A 14432-nucleotide genomic window follows, 5' to 3' on the forward strand; every position below is an offset into this window, starting at 1 on the left:
GCCCTAATGGTTAATATTTTCCCTATAAAATGTACAAGTATCTTTTAATTAAGTTGTCATTCACAAAAATTATAAATTAAACACCTATAAATTCTTGTTGCTATAAGTTTTAAAGGAAGTTCCCTTTATTCCTGGTTTACTGAGAGTTTTAAAACAAATAGTTATTACATTTTATCGTATGTTCTGCATATTTTTTCCTTTAGTCTATCAAATGATTATGTTATGGATTTTCAAATATTAAACAAACTTTGTATCCCTAGAACAAATACCACATGGTCAAGTGTACTGTTTTATGTCACTGGATTTGATTTACAAATATTTCAAGATTTTTGTGTCTATTTTTATGAGCAAGATTGGCTTGTAATATTTCTTTCTTTTAAAAAGGTCCTTGTCAGATTTTGGTGTTAAATGTATGACCTCATTAAAAAAACTTGAAAAAGAAAAAAAAAAGAAAGGGTTGAAAAGGCTTTTCTACTTTCCTCTTTAGTGAAAGGGTTTATATGGGGGTTCTTTTGGGGTTTTTTTTTTCTGAACTATTTGGACAGATTGACCTGTAATGCCATCTAGGCCTGGCTTCATTGTGGGAAACATTTTAAATATGGAGTTAATTTGTTTAACAGAAGTAGGCCCATCTGGATTTTCTATTTCTTTTATGTCACTTTTGATAAGCAGTGTCGTTTAAGGAAAATGTCCATTTCATATGAATTGCCAAATTATTGACATGTGGATGTTCATAATATCTTTTTTTATTGAAGTATAGTTGATTTACAATGTTGTGTTCATTTCAGGTGTACAGCAAAGTGATTCAGCTATATATATATGCTTTTTCAGATTCTTTTCCATTATAGGTTATTACAAGATATTGTTCCCTGTGCTATACAGCAGGTCCTTGTTGTGTATTTATTTTGTAGATAGTAGTGTGTATCTGTTAATCCCAAACTCCTAATTTATTCCTCCCCCCCACCTTTCTCCTTTGGTAACCGTGAGTTTGTTTTCTATATCTGTGAATCTATTTCTGTTTTGTAAGTAAGTTCATTTGTATCATATTTTTAGATTCCACATATAAGTGATATCAAATGATATTTGTCTTTATCTGATTTACTTCACTTAATATGATAATCTCTATGTCCATCCATGTTGCTGCAAATGGCATTATTTCATTCTTTTTTGTGGCTGAGTAATATTTCATTGTATATGTATATATATATGTACCACATCTTCTTTATTCATTCATCTGTTGATGGACATTTAGGTCGCTTCCATGTCTCGGCTACTGTAAATAGTGCTGCTGTGAACATGGGGGTGCATGTACCTTTTCAAATTAGAGTTTTCATCTTTTCCAGCTATACACCCAGGAGTGGGATTGCTAGATCATATGGTAACCCTATTTTTAGTTTTTTAAGTAACCTTCATTCTCTTCTCCATAGTGGCTACACCAATTTACATTCCCACCAACAGTGTAGGAGGGTTCCCTTTCCCCACACCCTTTCCAGCATTTATTATTTGTAGACTTTTTAAAAAATATATATATTTATTTATTTATTTTTGGCTGTGTTGGGTCTTCGTTTCTGTGCGAGGGCTTTCTCTAGTCACGGTGAGTGGGGGCCACTCTTCATCGCGGTGCACGGGCCTCTCACTGTTGCGGCCTCTCCTGTTGCGGAGCACAGGCTCCAGACGCGCAGGCTCAGTAGTTGTGGCTCACGGGCCCAGTTGCTCTGCGGCATGTGGGATCTTCCCAGACCAGGGCTCGAACCCGTGTCCCCTGCACTGGCAGGCAGATTCTCAACCACTGCGCCACCAGGGAAGCCCCTATTTGTAGACTTTTTGATGGTGGCCATTCTGACTGGTGTGAGGTGATACCTCATTGTAGTTTTGATTTGCATTTTTCTAGTAATTAGTGATATTGAGCATCTTTTCATGTGCCTATTGACATTTGTAAGTCTTCTTTGGAGAAATGTCTGTTTAGATCTTCTAAATCCCATTTTTTGATTGGGTTGTTTGTTTGTTTGTTTGATACTGAGCTGTTTATATATTTTGGAAATTAATCCCTTGTCAGTTGCATCGTTTGCAAATTTGTTCTTCCAGTCCATAGGTTGTCTTTTCATTTTGTGTATGGCTTCCTTTGCTGTGCAAAAGCTTTCAAGTTTAATTAGTTCCCATTTGTTTATTTTTGCTTTTATTTTCATTACTTTAGGAGATGGATCAAAAAAATATTGCTGCAATTTATGTCAAAGAGTGTTCTCCCTATGTTTTCCTCTAGGAGTTTTATCCAGTCTTACATTTAGGTCTTTAATCCATTTTGAGTTTATTTTTGTATACGGTGTTAGAGAATGTTCTAATTTCATTCTTTTACCTGTAGCTGTCCAGTTTTCCGAGCACCACTTATTGAAGAGGCTGTCTTTTCTCCATTTTATATCCTTGCCTCGTAGATTGATTGACCATAAGTGCATGGGTTTATTTTTGGGCTCTCTATCCATTGATCTATATTTCTGTTTTTGTGCCAGTACCATACTGTTCTGATTACTGTAGCTTTGTAGTATAGTCTGAAGTCAGGGAGTGTGATGCCACCAGCTCCATTCTTCTTTCTCAAGATTGTTTTGGCTATTCAGGGTCTTTTGTGTTTCCATACAAGTTTTAAAATTATTTGTTCTAGTTTTGTGAAAAATGCCATTGGTAATTTGATAGGGATTGAATTGAATCTATAGATTGCTTTGGCTAGTGTGGTCATTTTAATATATTGATTCTTCCAATCCAAGAACACGGTATATCTTTTCATCTGTTTGTGTCATCTTCAGTTTCTTTCATCAGCATCTTATAGTTTTTGGACTACAGGTTTTTTGCCTCCTTAGGTAGGTTTATCCCTAGGTATTTTATTCTTTTCAATGCAATGATAAATGGGATTGTTTTCTTAATTTCTCTTTCTGATCTTTTGTTGTTAGTATATAGAAATGCAGCATATTTCTGTATATTAATTTTGTATCCTACAACTTTATACTGAATTCACTGATGAGCTCTAGTAGTTTTCTGGCGGCATCTTTAGGATTTTCTATGTATAGTATCATGTCGTCTGCAAACAGTGACAGTTTTACTTCTTCCTTTCTAATTCGGTTCCTTTTATTTCTTTCTCTTCTCTTACTGCTGTGGCTAGGACTTCCAAAATTATATTGAATAAAAGTGGTGGGGATTCCCTGGTGGCGCAGTGGTTAAGAATCCGCCTGCCAATGCAGGGCACACGGGTTCGAGCCCTGGTCTGGGAAGATTCCCACATGCCGCGAAGCGGCTAGGCCCGTGAGCCACAATTGCTGAGCTTGCGCGTCTGGAGCCTGTGCTCTGCAACGGGAGAGGCCGCGACAGTGAGAGGGCCGCGCACCGCGATGAAGAGTGGACCGCGCGTGCCACAACTAGAGAAAGCCCTCGCACAGAAACGAAGACCCAACACAGCCATAAATAAATAAATTTATTAAAAAAAAAAAAAAAAAAAAAAAAGTGGTGAGAGTGGGCATTCTTGTCTTGTTCCTGATCTTAGAGGTAATGCTTTTCACCACTGAGTATGACATTAGCTGTGGGTTTGTCATATATGGACTTTATTATGTTGAGGTAGGTTCCCTCTAAGCCTGCTTTCTGGGGAGTTTTCATCATAAATGATGTTGAATTTTGTCAAAAGCCTTTCCTTCATCTATTGAGATGATCATGTGGTTTTTATTCTTCAGTCTGTTAATGTAGTGTATCATGTTGACTGATTTGTGGATATTGAAAAATCCTTGCATCCCTGGGATAAATCCCACTTGATCATGGTGTATGATCCTTTTAATGTATTGTTGGATTCAGTTTTCTGGTATTTTGTTGAGGATGTTTGCATCTATGTTCATCAGTGATATTGGCCTGTAATTTTCTTTTTTTGTGATATCTTTGTCTGGTTTTGGTATCAGGGTGATAGTGGCCTCATAGAATAAGTTTGTAATGTTTCTTCCTTTGCAGTTTTTTGAAATAGTTTCAGAAGGATAGGTGTTAACTCTTCTCTAAATGTTTGGTAGAATTTACCTGTGCAGCCATCTGGTCCTGGACTTTTGCGGGTTGGGAGTTTTAAAATTACTAATTCAATTTCAGTACTGGTAATTGGTCTGTTCATATTTTCTGTTTCTTCCTGGTTCAGTCTTGGGAGAGTGTACCTTTCTAAGAATTTGTCCATTTCTTCTAGGTTGTCCACTGTATTGGCATAGAGTTGCTTGCAGTAGTCTCTTATGATCCTTTATATTTCTGTGGTGTGGGTTGTAACTTCTCCTTTTTCATTTCTGATTTTACTGATTTGGGCCCTCTTCCTTTTCTTCTTGATGAGTGTAGCTAAAGATTTATCAATTTTGTTTACCTTTTCAAAGAACAAGATTTTAGTTTCATTGATCTTTTCCATTTTTTTTTTAGTCGCTATTTCATTTATTTCTGCTCTGATCTTTATGATTTCTTTCCTTCTACTAACTTTGGGTTTCCTTTGTTCTTTTTCTAGTTGCTTTAGGTGTAAGATTAGGTTGTTTATTTGAGATTTTTCTTGTGCCCTGAGGTAGGCTTGTATCGCTACAACTTCCCTCTTAGAACTGCTTTTGCTATGTCTGATAGAGTTTGGATTGTCGTGTTTCCATTTTTATTTGTCTCCAGATATTTTTAAATTTCCTCTTTGATTTCTTCAGTCACTCATTGGTTGTTTAGTAGCATGTTGTTTACCCTCCACGTGTTTGTGTTTTTTGCAGTTTTTTTTCTTGTAGTTGATTTCTAGTCTCATAGTGTTGTGGTCAGTCTATTTAGAGGTTTATCAATTTGAAAAAAAATGTTTCAAAGATCCAACTTTTGGTTTTGCTAATTTTCTCTATAGTACATTTGTGGGTTTTTTTAAAAAAATTATTTATTTTTAATTTTGGCCGTGTTGGGTCTTCATTGCTGCACGTGGGTTTTCTCTAGTTGAGGAGAGTGGGGGCTACTCTTCGTTGCGGTGCCCGGGCTTCTCATTACAGTGGCTTCTCTTGTTGTGGAGCACAAGAGCTAGGCACAGGCTCAGTAGTTGTGGCAGGTGGGCTCAGTAGTTGTGGCGCACGGGCTTAGTTGCTCTGCAGCATGTGGGATCTTCCCGGACCAGGGATCGAACCCGTGTCCCCTGCATTGGCAGGCAGGTTCTTAACCACTGTGCCACCAGGGAAGTCCCCCCAAAAACATTTTGTTAATGTCTCCTCTGGTAATATCTGGTATTGATAATTTGTTTGGGTTTGAATTTGCTGGTAGTTTTCTGGTGATTTCTTTGGGTTTGACTTTGAGGTGATCTTTCTAATATCTGAGATGGATGCTTCACTGACTGTCCTTAGCCTTTATTATTTTCCACTATTTGCATCTACAGCTAAAAATCGCTTTATAAACAGAACCTAGCTACAAGATTCGATACTTCGTATTTTAGCTCTCATTTAGTTAAGAAACATGCATTACTTTTTATCCTGATCTCCTCTTTGACGCGGGTTATTCAGAAACACATTTGTGAAATGTGTGTTAGTCTCCCGTTGTTACTTTGTCTTCTGATTAAACTCCCTGACTTCACGGCTCTGTGATCAGGGGACATGATCTATGTGGCTACTATCCCTTTGAAATTGGTTAAGAACATCTCCGTGGTCAATTTTAATAAATGTTCCCTGTGTCCTGGAATGAGCAGGATGGCGGCCCCTGAGCGAGGTGTTCTGTGTGCTCGTGAGGTGAGGGTTGGACAGTCACATTCAATCCTCGTCCTCGCTGACCTTTGTGGTTGTGTCAGTGACTGAGGGCAGTGCCTGTCACTATCTGCAGCTGAGGCCACTTTGTCCTCCTGGTGGTCCTGCCAGCCCTGCTCTGGTTTGTAACTGACTTTGTCCAGAACTCCCCACGTGTGGAAGCCCTCAGATGCACCCTTGGTGTCTGCTTTGTTGGTTGAATGTATTGTATTTTTTTTCCCCCAGTCTAGGGTTTGCCTTCTCGTTTTCTTAGCCGAGGAGAACATTTCAATTTTGATAAAGTCTGATTTGCCCATTTTAGCTTCGATGGTCAGTGCTTTTGTGGAGCATCTCGGACTTGCTGCCTTGCCCGAGGCTCTGAGAGCCCCTCCCGGCTCCTGTGCACACTTTCACACTCGCGCCTGTGACCCACGTCCGGTTACCGTGTGTCCCCAGGTGGGGCGAGGGCTCCCCTCTCCGTGTGGACGGGCCGCTGCTGCAGCCCCACCCCCACTCAGGGCCTCGGGGCTCTCCCTTGCCTGCATCAGTTGGCTCCGTGGATGTGGGTCTCTGGGGTCCACGGGGTGGAGGGAGCTGCAGGAGGAGCAGCTGGGTGAGTGGCCGGGGTGTCCACTGCCTGCCTGCCCACCTGGGATGCTCTTTGGACGTCCAGGGACCGTGGGTCCAGGAGGCGTCGGGAGGTCGGATGGTCTGCCGGGGTGTGTACGCTGCAGGAGCATCTGCCCCGTGGAATTCAAGCCACCATCTGGGATGAGATGGCCCAGGGTGGGCGGGGAGGTGAAGCACAGATGTCTGAGGTCCGGGCCTGGGCCCGGCCACAGTTAGGGCGTGGGGAGAGAGAAGAGGCGGCAGTGAGGGAGGGACAGCGGGGCTCAGGGCAGCAGGGGCTGGCCGGCTGAGTGTCCAGCGCTGGCAGAGGCCAGGACGCAGGGAGTGACCATGGGATTGGCCTGTGCGTGTGTGACCTTGGCCCGAGCTTGTCTGTGGTGGAGCCAGCAGACGGGCTGTGGAGAGAGGAGAGCCGAGAGGTGGAGGAGGGAGTGGGCAGGGTGCAGGGACGAGGGTTTTCATTTTAATGTTTATATGGACGCTGCTACACTTGCTCTGTGCTGATGGGAGTCTGGTGGCCAGGGTCCAGAGAGGAGCCCAGAGGGGCTGGTGGCTGGAAGGCTGGCCCAGGCAGAGGCTGAGGGCTGACCGAGTGCCATGGGGGGCTGGACATGGGGATTAGGCTGGTGTCTCCTGAATCCGAATGTCACTTGTTTGCTCTTTCCTTTGCCTTGATGTCTGTTTCTCTTTTGTAGAATTAAAACGAGGAATTTCCCAAGACTTGATTTCTTCCCCCAAATTAGACATATACAAAATAGCAAGACAATTAACGGACAAGGCAATCAAGGTAAATGCTCTTTGGGGCTCGGTGGGAGGGGTACTTTTTAAGAACAGAAATTCGTTTTGGAATTTGGAGAGTGAATTCGTTGCCTCTGATGCCCCCCCACCCCAGTTGATGCACCCCCCGCAGTCCTGGCCCCCGTGTGGAGGCTTCTGCCAGAGTTACTTTATGTTTCAGCTGTACTTTAGAAATAGGTAATGCTTTCAAAATTCAAAAAACGCAGACACATACACGGTAAAAATCTCTCCTGCAGCCATGCAGTTGTGTGACTGCAGCTGTGGACACACATCCCAGACAAGGGACAGACTCCTAGTGACTCACAGACCCCCTCCCATCCGCTCCCCCCGCCCCAGGCCCCCGGGTGACACGGTTAGGACACTTGCATGTGAGAGGGGTTTGTGCCCAGGAGAGGAACTCTGGGGCTCGAGTGGGGCAGCTGGCATACCCACCCACTTCCCCAAGGGGGAGGCCTACCTTTCACCAGAACGGGAGAATTTGGGGGAGATAAAGGAGGACAAGCGTTCTTCAAATGGGGGCAGATGGCTCCACGGCTACCACTCTGAGAACATGATCCTCTGTCCTTATCACGCGTTCGCGTTGCTCAGGCCGGGACAGTGGGGAAACGCTGACAAATCCAACACACATTAACACGTGGAAATGTGCTCATTCCCGTAACTTTCTTCTGAAGCACAGCACACATGTGCGAGTGTACAGATCATAAATGCACAGCTCAGGCTGTGATGGGCTGGATGTACCTGGAGAGAGAAGCACAGCACAGGTGACGTATGTAATCAGCATCAACCCCTGCAGACATGACAGAGCACCTCTGCCCCCTTGGAAGCTGCCTCTTGCCCCAGTTATTCCCCAATCCTGGCAACCATGGACGTGCTTTCTGTGCTTCCTATCACGGTCCTTTCTGGGACTTCATATAAGTAGAATTTAATTTTCAGAATTTCTTCTGAGGCCTTAAAACATATAAACATTCAGGGCTACAAGCATCCCTCTAAGTACTGCTTTAGCTGCATTTCAAAAGATTTCATTTTGTAGTGTTTTTTTTTTTGTTTTTTTTTTGTTTTTGTTTTTAAAGTAGAGGGAAGGATTTTTTTTTAAATTTATTTATTTTTGGCTGTGTTGGGTCTTCGTTTCATGCGAGGGCCCTCTCCAGCTGCGGCAAGCGGGGGCCGCTCCTCATCGCGGTGTGCGGGCCTTTCACTGTCGCGGCCCCTCCCGCTGCGGAGCACAGGCTCCAAACGCGCAGGCTCAGCAGCCGTGGCTCACGGGCCCAGTTGCTCCACGGCACGTGGGATCCTCCCAGACCAGGGCTCGAACCCATGTCCCCTGCATTAGCAGGCAGATTCTCAACCACTGTGCCACCAGGGAAGCCCCTGTAGTGTTTTTGATGAGATTCAGTTCAAAGTATTTTATAATTCATATTATTGCTTTTCATTGATTGTGTGTTACTTGAAACTATAGTTCTTAATTTCTAAACTGGTGGCTATTTTTCTAGTTATTTTGTTATTGGTTTCTAGTTTGAGTGCCTGTGGTTGAGAATGTAATGGGTACAATGTTATTCCATTGAAATGTGTTCAGACCTGCTTTATACCTAGCATTTTGTTAATTTATATAAAAGTTGATGTAGAATGCTATATTCACAGCCATCAGGGTAGAGCTTGTTATTTGCGTTGTTGAAGTCTTCTAGCCTCATTGAAATTTTTTGTCTCTGTGTTCTCTAATTTACTGAGAGAAGCATGTTAAATATCCTATTGTAATTGTGGATTAGTCTACTTTGTGTTTCTGCCAGTTTTTGCTCTGTATAACTTATAGCCGTCTTAATGGGTGCAAATGTATCTTTCTGGTGAATTGAATGTTTTCTTTAAATTATGGGATGATTTTCTTTACTTTAGTGATGTTTATTTGTCCCAAAGGGTATTCTGTCTCATATACAGATCCTTTTATTTTTTATCTATCTGTAGGGTTGTGCTTTTGATTTTCTCCTGTAAACAACATAGATTTAGATTAAAAAAAGATATAGTCTGGCACTCTTTACCTTTTAACTGGAGCATTTTGTGTATTTATCTATAATTAAACATTGGTATATTCCCACTGTGTTTCATTCATTTGGTTTGTGCTGTCTGCTCAGTTTTCCTCTCCTTTCATGCTTCCTTGTGGACTGATTACTTTTTATTATTCCATTTTCCCTCTCTTATGTTAGAAATAGTGTACTCTTTTTTGTCCTTTTGTAGTTCCCTTATGTATTGTACTGTGCTGACTTATTAAAGTTAATCAGATTTTCTGAAGTCATTCAGTTCAACTCCAGTTAAGGAGAGGATTGGGGGCGGCTGGGAGGTCTTGCTGGAGCTGCAGGGCATTGACATTCCTGCTGTCCTACTCCCTGCCCGCCTCTCCTCACAGTGGCCCCTGTCGTGGTGCACGGCCCTGTCGAGGGTGAGGCCAGGCTTTGGACTGAGGTTCTGATTAGAAGGGGGCTTGGAGGTCTTTCATGTGGGCACTGGGACTTGAGCTCTCAGAGTCTGGCCACAAGCCCACACGTTCTTGGCATGTGTTCCCAGTCCTCTCACTGGGACCCATGTTAGCTACCAATGCTGCTTGACAAATCACCATGAATTTAGCTGCTTAAACACACCACGTATTATCTCCTGTGGGTCAGGGGTCCAGGCTGGGTCCTCTGCTCAGTGTCTGTCAAGGGTGAAATGAAGCATCAGCCAGGTGGGGTCTCATCTGAAGGCTCAACAGGGGAAGCTTCCAATCTTCCTCAGCTTGTTGGCAGAATTAATTTCCTTGTGGCACCTTCTTCAAAGCCAGCAGTGGAGAGAGACAGTCTCTGCTATTTTCAATCTCTGACTTGAGAGAATCCTAGACCCCCTTTTGATTAGGTCAGGCCCACCCAGGATAATCTGTCTTTCAAAATCAGAGTCTAATTAGGGACCCTAGTGAGTCTGAGCCGCCTCCCCCTGCTGCCCTGGCCTTCTCTCCTGCTCTCACAAGCTAATGAGGCCCTAAGCTCATGAGGCCCTAAGCTCACTGCTGACCATACCCTTGTTCCCTGACCCTGCCCTGCAGCTGCCGCCCTCTGACCCTGTCCAACGGATATGTCCAGGCTGTGTCCTCAGCAGCATGGGCCCTGGGGCTCCAGCATGACCGTCACTCTCCTGCCCCCTGTCCCTCAGCTGGGAAGGCAGAGGACACCAGCTACCAACTCCCTGCCTGGCCCCTGGCAGCTGGGCTCATTCCCACAGTGATGGGCAGAGTCCCCAGCTCCCCTGGTGCTGGCCCTGGGCAGTTCACACTGCCCTTCCAGCCATTGGTGGGCATTTGTTCCCCCCTCTCTTCTCAAACCTCGGGCAGCTCCCCCACCCCAGGCGTGAGGGACGGTCACCTTTGCAGAGAAAAGAAAGCCGCAGAGCACAGACCCTCGGGCCCTGTCCTGCATCCCACCTTTCAGACCTGGAGCTGCCCTGAGCTGGGGTCTGAGCCTCAGGAAGCACCGAGGTCCTGGCTGCGCTGTGCCTCCTGGCCTCCATGTTTGGGGCAGCAGGCACACACGCGGCGGAGTGGGCCTGCCCGGGGGCTGCCCGGCCCCAACCCGTCGGCTGTGCCAACGCTCCTGGGTGATTTTCTCGGAGCAGAGCACGGGTGTCTTCCCGCTGGTGCGGCCGCTGTCATCCTGATAGTAGACTCCTCTTACAGAGACAAAATTAACTTGTTTTCCATTCTTTCATTTCAAATACACTCTTGCAATTCAAGGAAAAGAAGATCTTCTCCATCTACGGACACTACCCGGTGATCCGGGCCGCCCTGCGGAGGAAAGGCTGGGTGGAGAAGAGGTTCCACTTTCTGCCCAAGGTCATTCCGAGTGTCGAAGACGAAGGGGAAGGAGTGCCAGGTAGAGTATCGGAGGTGTCTTGTGTTTCGGTGTGAGACGTTTGTGTGTATGTCACGAGGACCCAGACGTGAGTCGATTCTGCGGGTCCTGTGCTGTGGCCTCACCCCTGGGGAAGGAGTCACCTCCTGGCCCCCGCCCCAGGCGTCCAGGCACTGGCGAGCCCTTTCAAACCCTGGTACTGGTCACTTCTTGGTGTCCCACCGTCCATGCCCAGACCTCCTCCTGTGTCTGGATGGTGTCCATCGTCCTTTAGCGGCCTGGCCCTGACTGTCCCTCCTCTGGCCCCAGCTCCCGATTGGTCACTGCTTGGCCCCCTGCAGTGCCCGCTGCACCCAGCCCCTGGTCACTGGTCCTCCCTGACCCCACCCGTGCCTGCCCCCTGCTCTACACAGAGTCTGCATCCTCTTGGCTCCAGGGTCTGCGCTGGGCCCCGTCCCACACGGTGCTTGAGACCCAGCTCACGGCCCTGCCCACGTCCCGGGTCCCCGACCCTGGCACGGCCCCTGGCAGGGGTGCCATGCGGTGGACTCCCGAGCCTGACTCGACCCTGCTCCTTTCGGGACCCACGGGGGCACCTGCTCCGCACTGGGCCCTGTCGTGGGCCCAGCTGTGGTCACGCCTTCCGGCCATGATGCACTGACATCTCCTGTGTGTTGTGTTTGCAGAAAACAAATGTGCTGAAGGCAAAGAAAATCAAGAAGTGGCTTTGGAGAAAACAGAGGACATCCACGATGTGATGGTAGGTCCCCGTGGGCTCCGGAGGGGCCTCAGCTGACATTTACCTGCCTTTGTGCCGCGTCCTGGGGGGGGAGATGTGGCAAAGCCACGGTCACGCCCGGCCTCGAGGACATGCGTGCGGGTGCATGCGTGTGCACGTGTGTGTGTCCGTGTGCCCCGTGTCTCTGAGTGTCCACGTGTGTGCCTCCACATGTGAGCAGGCACGCTGGGCCTGTCGTCTGTGGAAACCCCGTGGGACAGGATCAGAACGGCCCCCAGGCGGCAACGGCGGAGGCGGAGCCTGCTGGACGCAGCGCCTGCCTGCGGGGCGGGGCAGCCGCCACAGGGCCCGGCTCCCGGGCCGCGATGCTCCCTGGTGGCAGGTCAGCCGTCAGGGACGGGCTCTGCAGAGCTGTGCTGCCCCGGGAGGGCTCTGCTGGCCGGTAACAGAGGGTCACTGCGACTCAAGGGGAGGGAAGAAAGTTAAAACAAGACCGAACAGCGTCCACCGCGAGCAAGCGTGACGCGTTGACCACACTGAAGAGCTCCTGTCTCTCATATGACCCCGTGAACAGAACGAAAAGACAAGCCACTCAGGGAGGTACTTGCAGGGCTTACGAGTTAAAAGATCTGATACTCAGAACATGTGACGCGCTCACACGTCAGGAGCAGATGACGGTCAAATAGAAACGGGCAAAGACCCGACAGGCCGGGGAGCCCATCACTGCAAGTTCCCAGAGCCGATTCCTTTCTGTGAAAGTCGGCCGTGAGGCTGGGGGGGCGCCCGCGGGTAGGGGGTGTGGGGAGTCGGCAGGGGTGGGTCCAGGGGGCCGGGCCTGCGCGGGAGCGTCAGCTCTGGACCGAAGGCTGTTTCTCACCCCGGGCACCCGGGTGGCCACCAAGCTGCTGTCTAAACTTCCGTGTACGACGGTTCATCTCACACTGTGACAAATGACAGTGGCTCTCCTGGGCCCCTGCATTCTGAAGGTGCGGGGGCAGCGGAGGAGCTTGTGTCCCGGGGGCCAGGGAGGGGGACTCTCCCAGGTCCACACGTGGTGTGTCCCCGCGGCCGGCGTGGGCACCACGGGGGGCGCAGCTCAGACCCCACTCGGGGCCCCTGCAGCCCAGAGCCCGAAGCCCCCCACCCCTGTGCCATCGGAAGCCCTGTGTGGTAGCTGCTCCCACGTGAGCCCGCGGGAGACCCTCGAGGAACGTGCGAGGCCGCAGTCAGGATGGGAGAGTGACAGAAATCACACACCGCTTCTCACCTAAACCCTGGTTCCTTGAGTCCCGGCGTGTCCCGTTGTCAGAGACGTGAGCCTTGGGGGCTGGGTGTGGATAAAGGTTTTTTCCTTGCCAGTCCAGGTTGGTAAAAAACGAAACACCGTACTTCCTCTGGACAATCAAAAGGGACATCATTGACTATCACAGTCTGAGCTGCGACCAGATGCTGAATCACTACGGGAAGACGGCGTCCTTCACCACCAAGGTGAGTGGGAGGGCTGGGGGCGCAGGCGGGGCAGCACCCTGCCTCCTGAAATGCCAGCACCTCCGGAGCTGGGAGAGCCACACGGGGACCGGTTCCTTGGGGGCTCCTCTCCAGGACTGGAGCCTCCTGCTGGCCTGGCCCGGCATCAGTGTCCAGAGCTGCTCAGCGCTGCTGCCCGCAGACCGCCCCCCGAGAGCCCCTGTGCCCCTCTCCCTGTGTCCCTGGGTGGCCCCAAGGCCACAGAAGCACTGTCCTCTGGGCGCACAGGCCAAGCCCAAGACAGGGCAGGTGACGGCTGCCACCGCAGCCCGACCCAGCCTCTGGGCCCTGGAGGGGCTCTGGATGCCAGGGGGGCCGGACCACCCTCACCTGCGCTGTGACTTCCAACTGCAGGGGGGCATTGCCACACGGGCACTTCCTGCCCTCACCCCCTTTCAGCTGCCAGCCCCTCCAGGCAGCCGTTCCCCATTTACCCTGAAGGCTGAGGTTAGGGGCGGGGCCAGCCCGGGACGGACAGGCCTGTGTGTACCCCCTGGGAGAGACTGGGTAAAGGGGCTTCCCTGGCAACAAGGGCACCATCCCCTAAACCCTCAAGGGTGACAGAGGGGCAGGGACGAAGTGCACGGCTGCCCCTGGGGCTCCCTGTAGGGCTCTGGCCCCCCACGCATCCTCGCCAGGCCTTGGGCCGCTGGTGTCCTTCCGGGTGTGGGCGATGCCTGCGGACGGCCCAGTGGGGCTGGGCTCCCCGCAGAGACCCCCGGGTGGGGCTGGCACCAATGCTCCCAGCAGCCGACAGGTGCTACGTTTCCCGGGCACGTGGCGCTTCTCTTCAGAAGCGTTGAGGAGTGGCCCCGGGCCTCTTTAACGAACAGTGGTGTCCAGGGGGCAGAGCGGGGGCTGGGGGCCGGGGGCCGGGGGCGGCTGCGATGTAGACCCGTGAGCTCTCGCCTCCACCGCTCCTGGGCCTGAGCCCCAGCCCTTCAGGGACCAGGAGGTGGATGCAGTGCCTTCCACTCTGGGGGCCCCCAGACGGCCCCGCCTGCCCTTGGGCCTGCCGTGCCTGCCACCAGCCAGAGGGTGAGCCCGAGGCCCCGGCCTGCACGTCGGGTCACGCGGCTGCTCGGCCAGCTGGCCGGGGGGTGGAGGGGCCGGGGGGCTGAGGGGCCGGGGGGCTGGGGAGGGGCCGCTCCA

At 49.5% G+C, this 14432-nt stretch overlaps 1 protein-coding gene across 1 annotated transcript in view; it reads left to right on the forward strand.

The window, feature by feature from the left end:
- The window catches only part of TTLL8 (tubulin tyrosine ligase like 8), a 43522-nt gene that overhangs the window by 1763 nt on the left and 27327 nt on the right, over positions 1 to 14432 (forward strand). The window contains exons 3-6 of the mRNA XM_061206025.1: positions 7046 to 7137; positions 10897 to 11035; positions 11701 to 11774; positions 13113 to 13241. Coding sequence (XP_061062008.1) covers positions 7046 to 7137; positions 10897 to 11035; positions 11701 to 11774; positions 13113 to 13241 — 434 coding nt within the window. The remainder of the gene's footprint in view (positions 1 to 7045; positions 7138 to 10896; positions 11036 to 11700; positions 11775 to 13112; positions 13242 to 14432) is intronic.

The sequence above is a fragment of the Eubalaena glacialis genome, chromosome 11 (assembly GCF_028564815.1).
Source record: "Eubalaena glacialis isolate mEubGla1 chromosome 11, mEubGla1.1.hap2.+ XY, whole genome shotgun sequence".
In the NCBI taxonomy this organism is placed as follows: Eukaryota; Metazoa; Chordata; class Mammalia; order Artiodactyla; family Balaenidae; genus Eubalaena; species Eubalaena glacialis.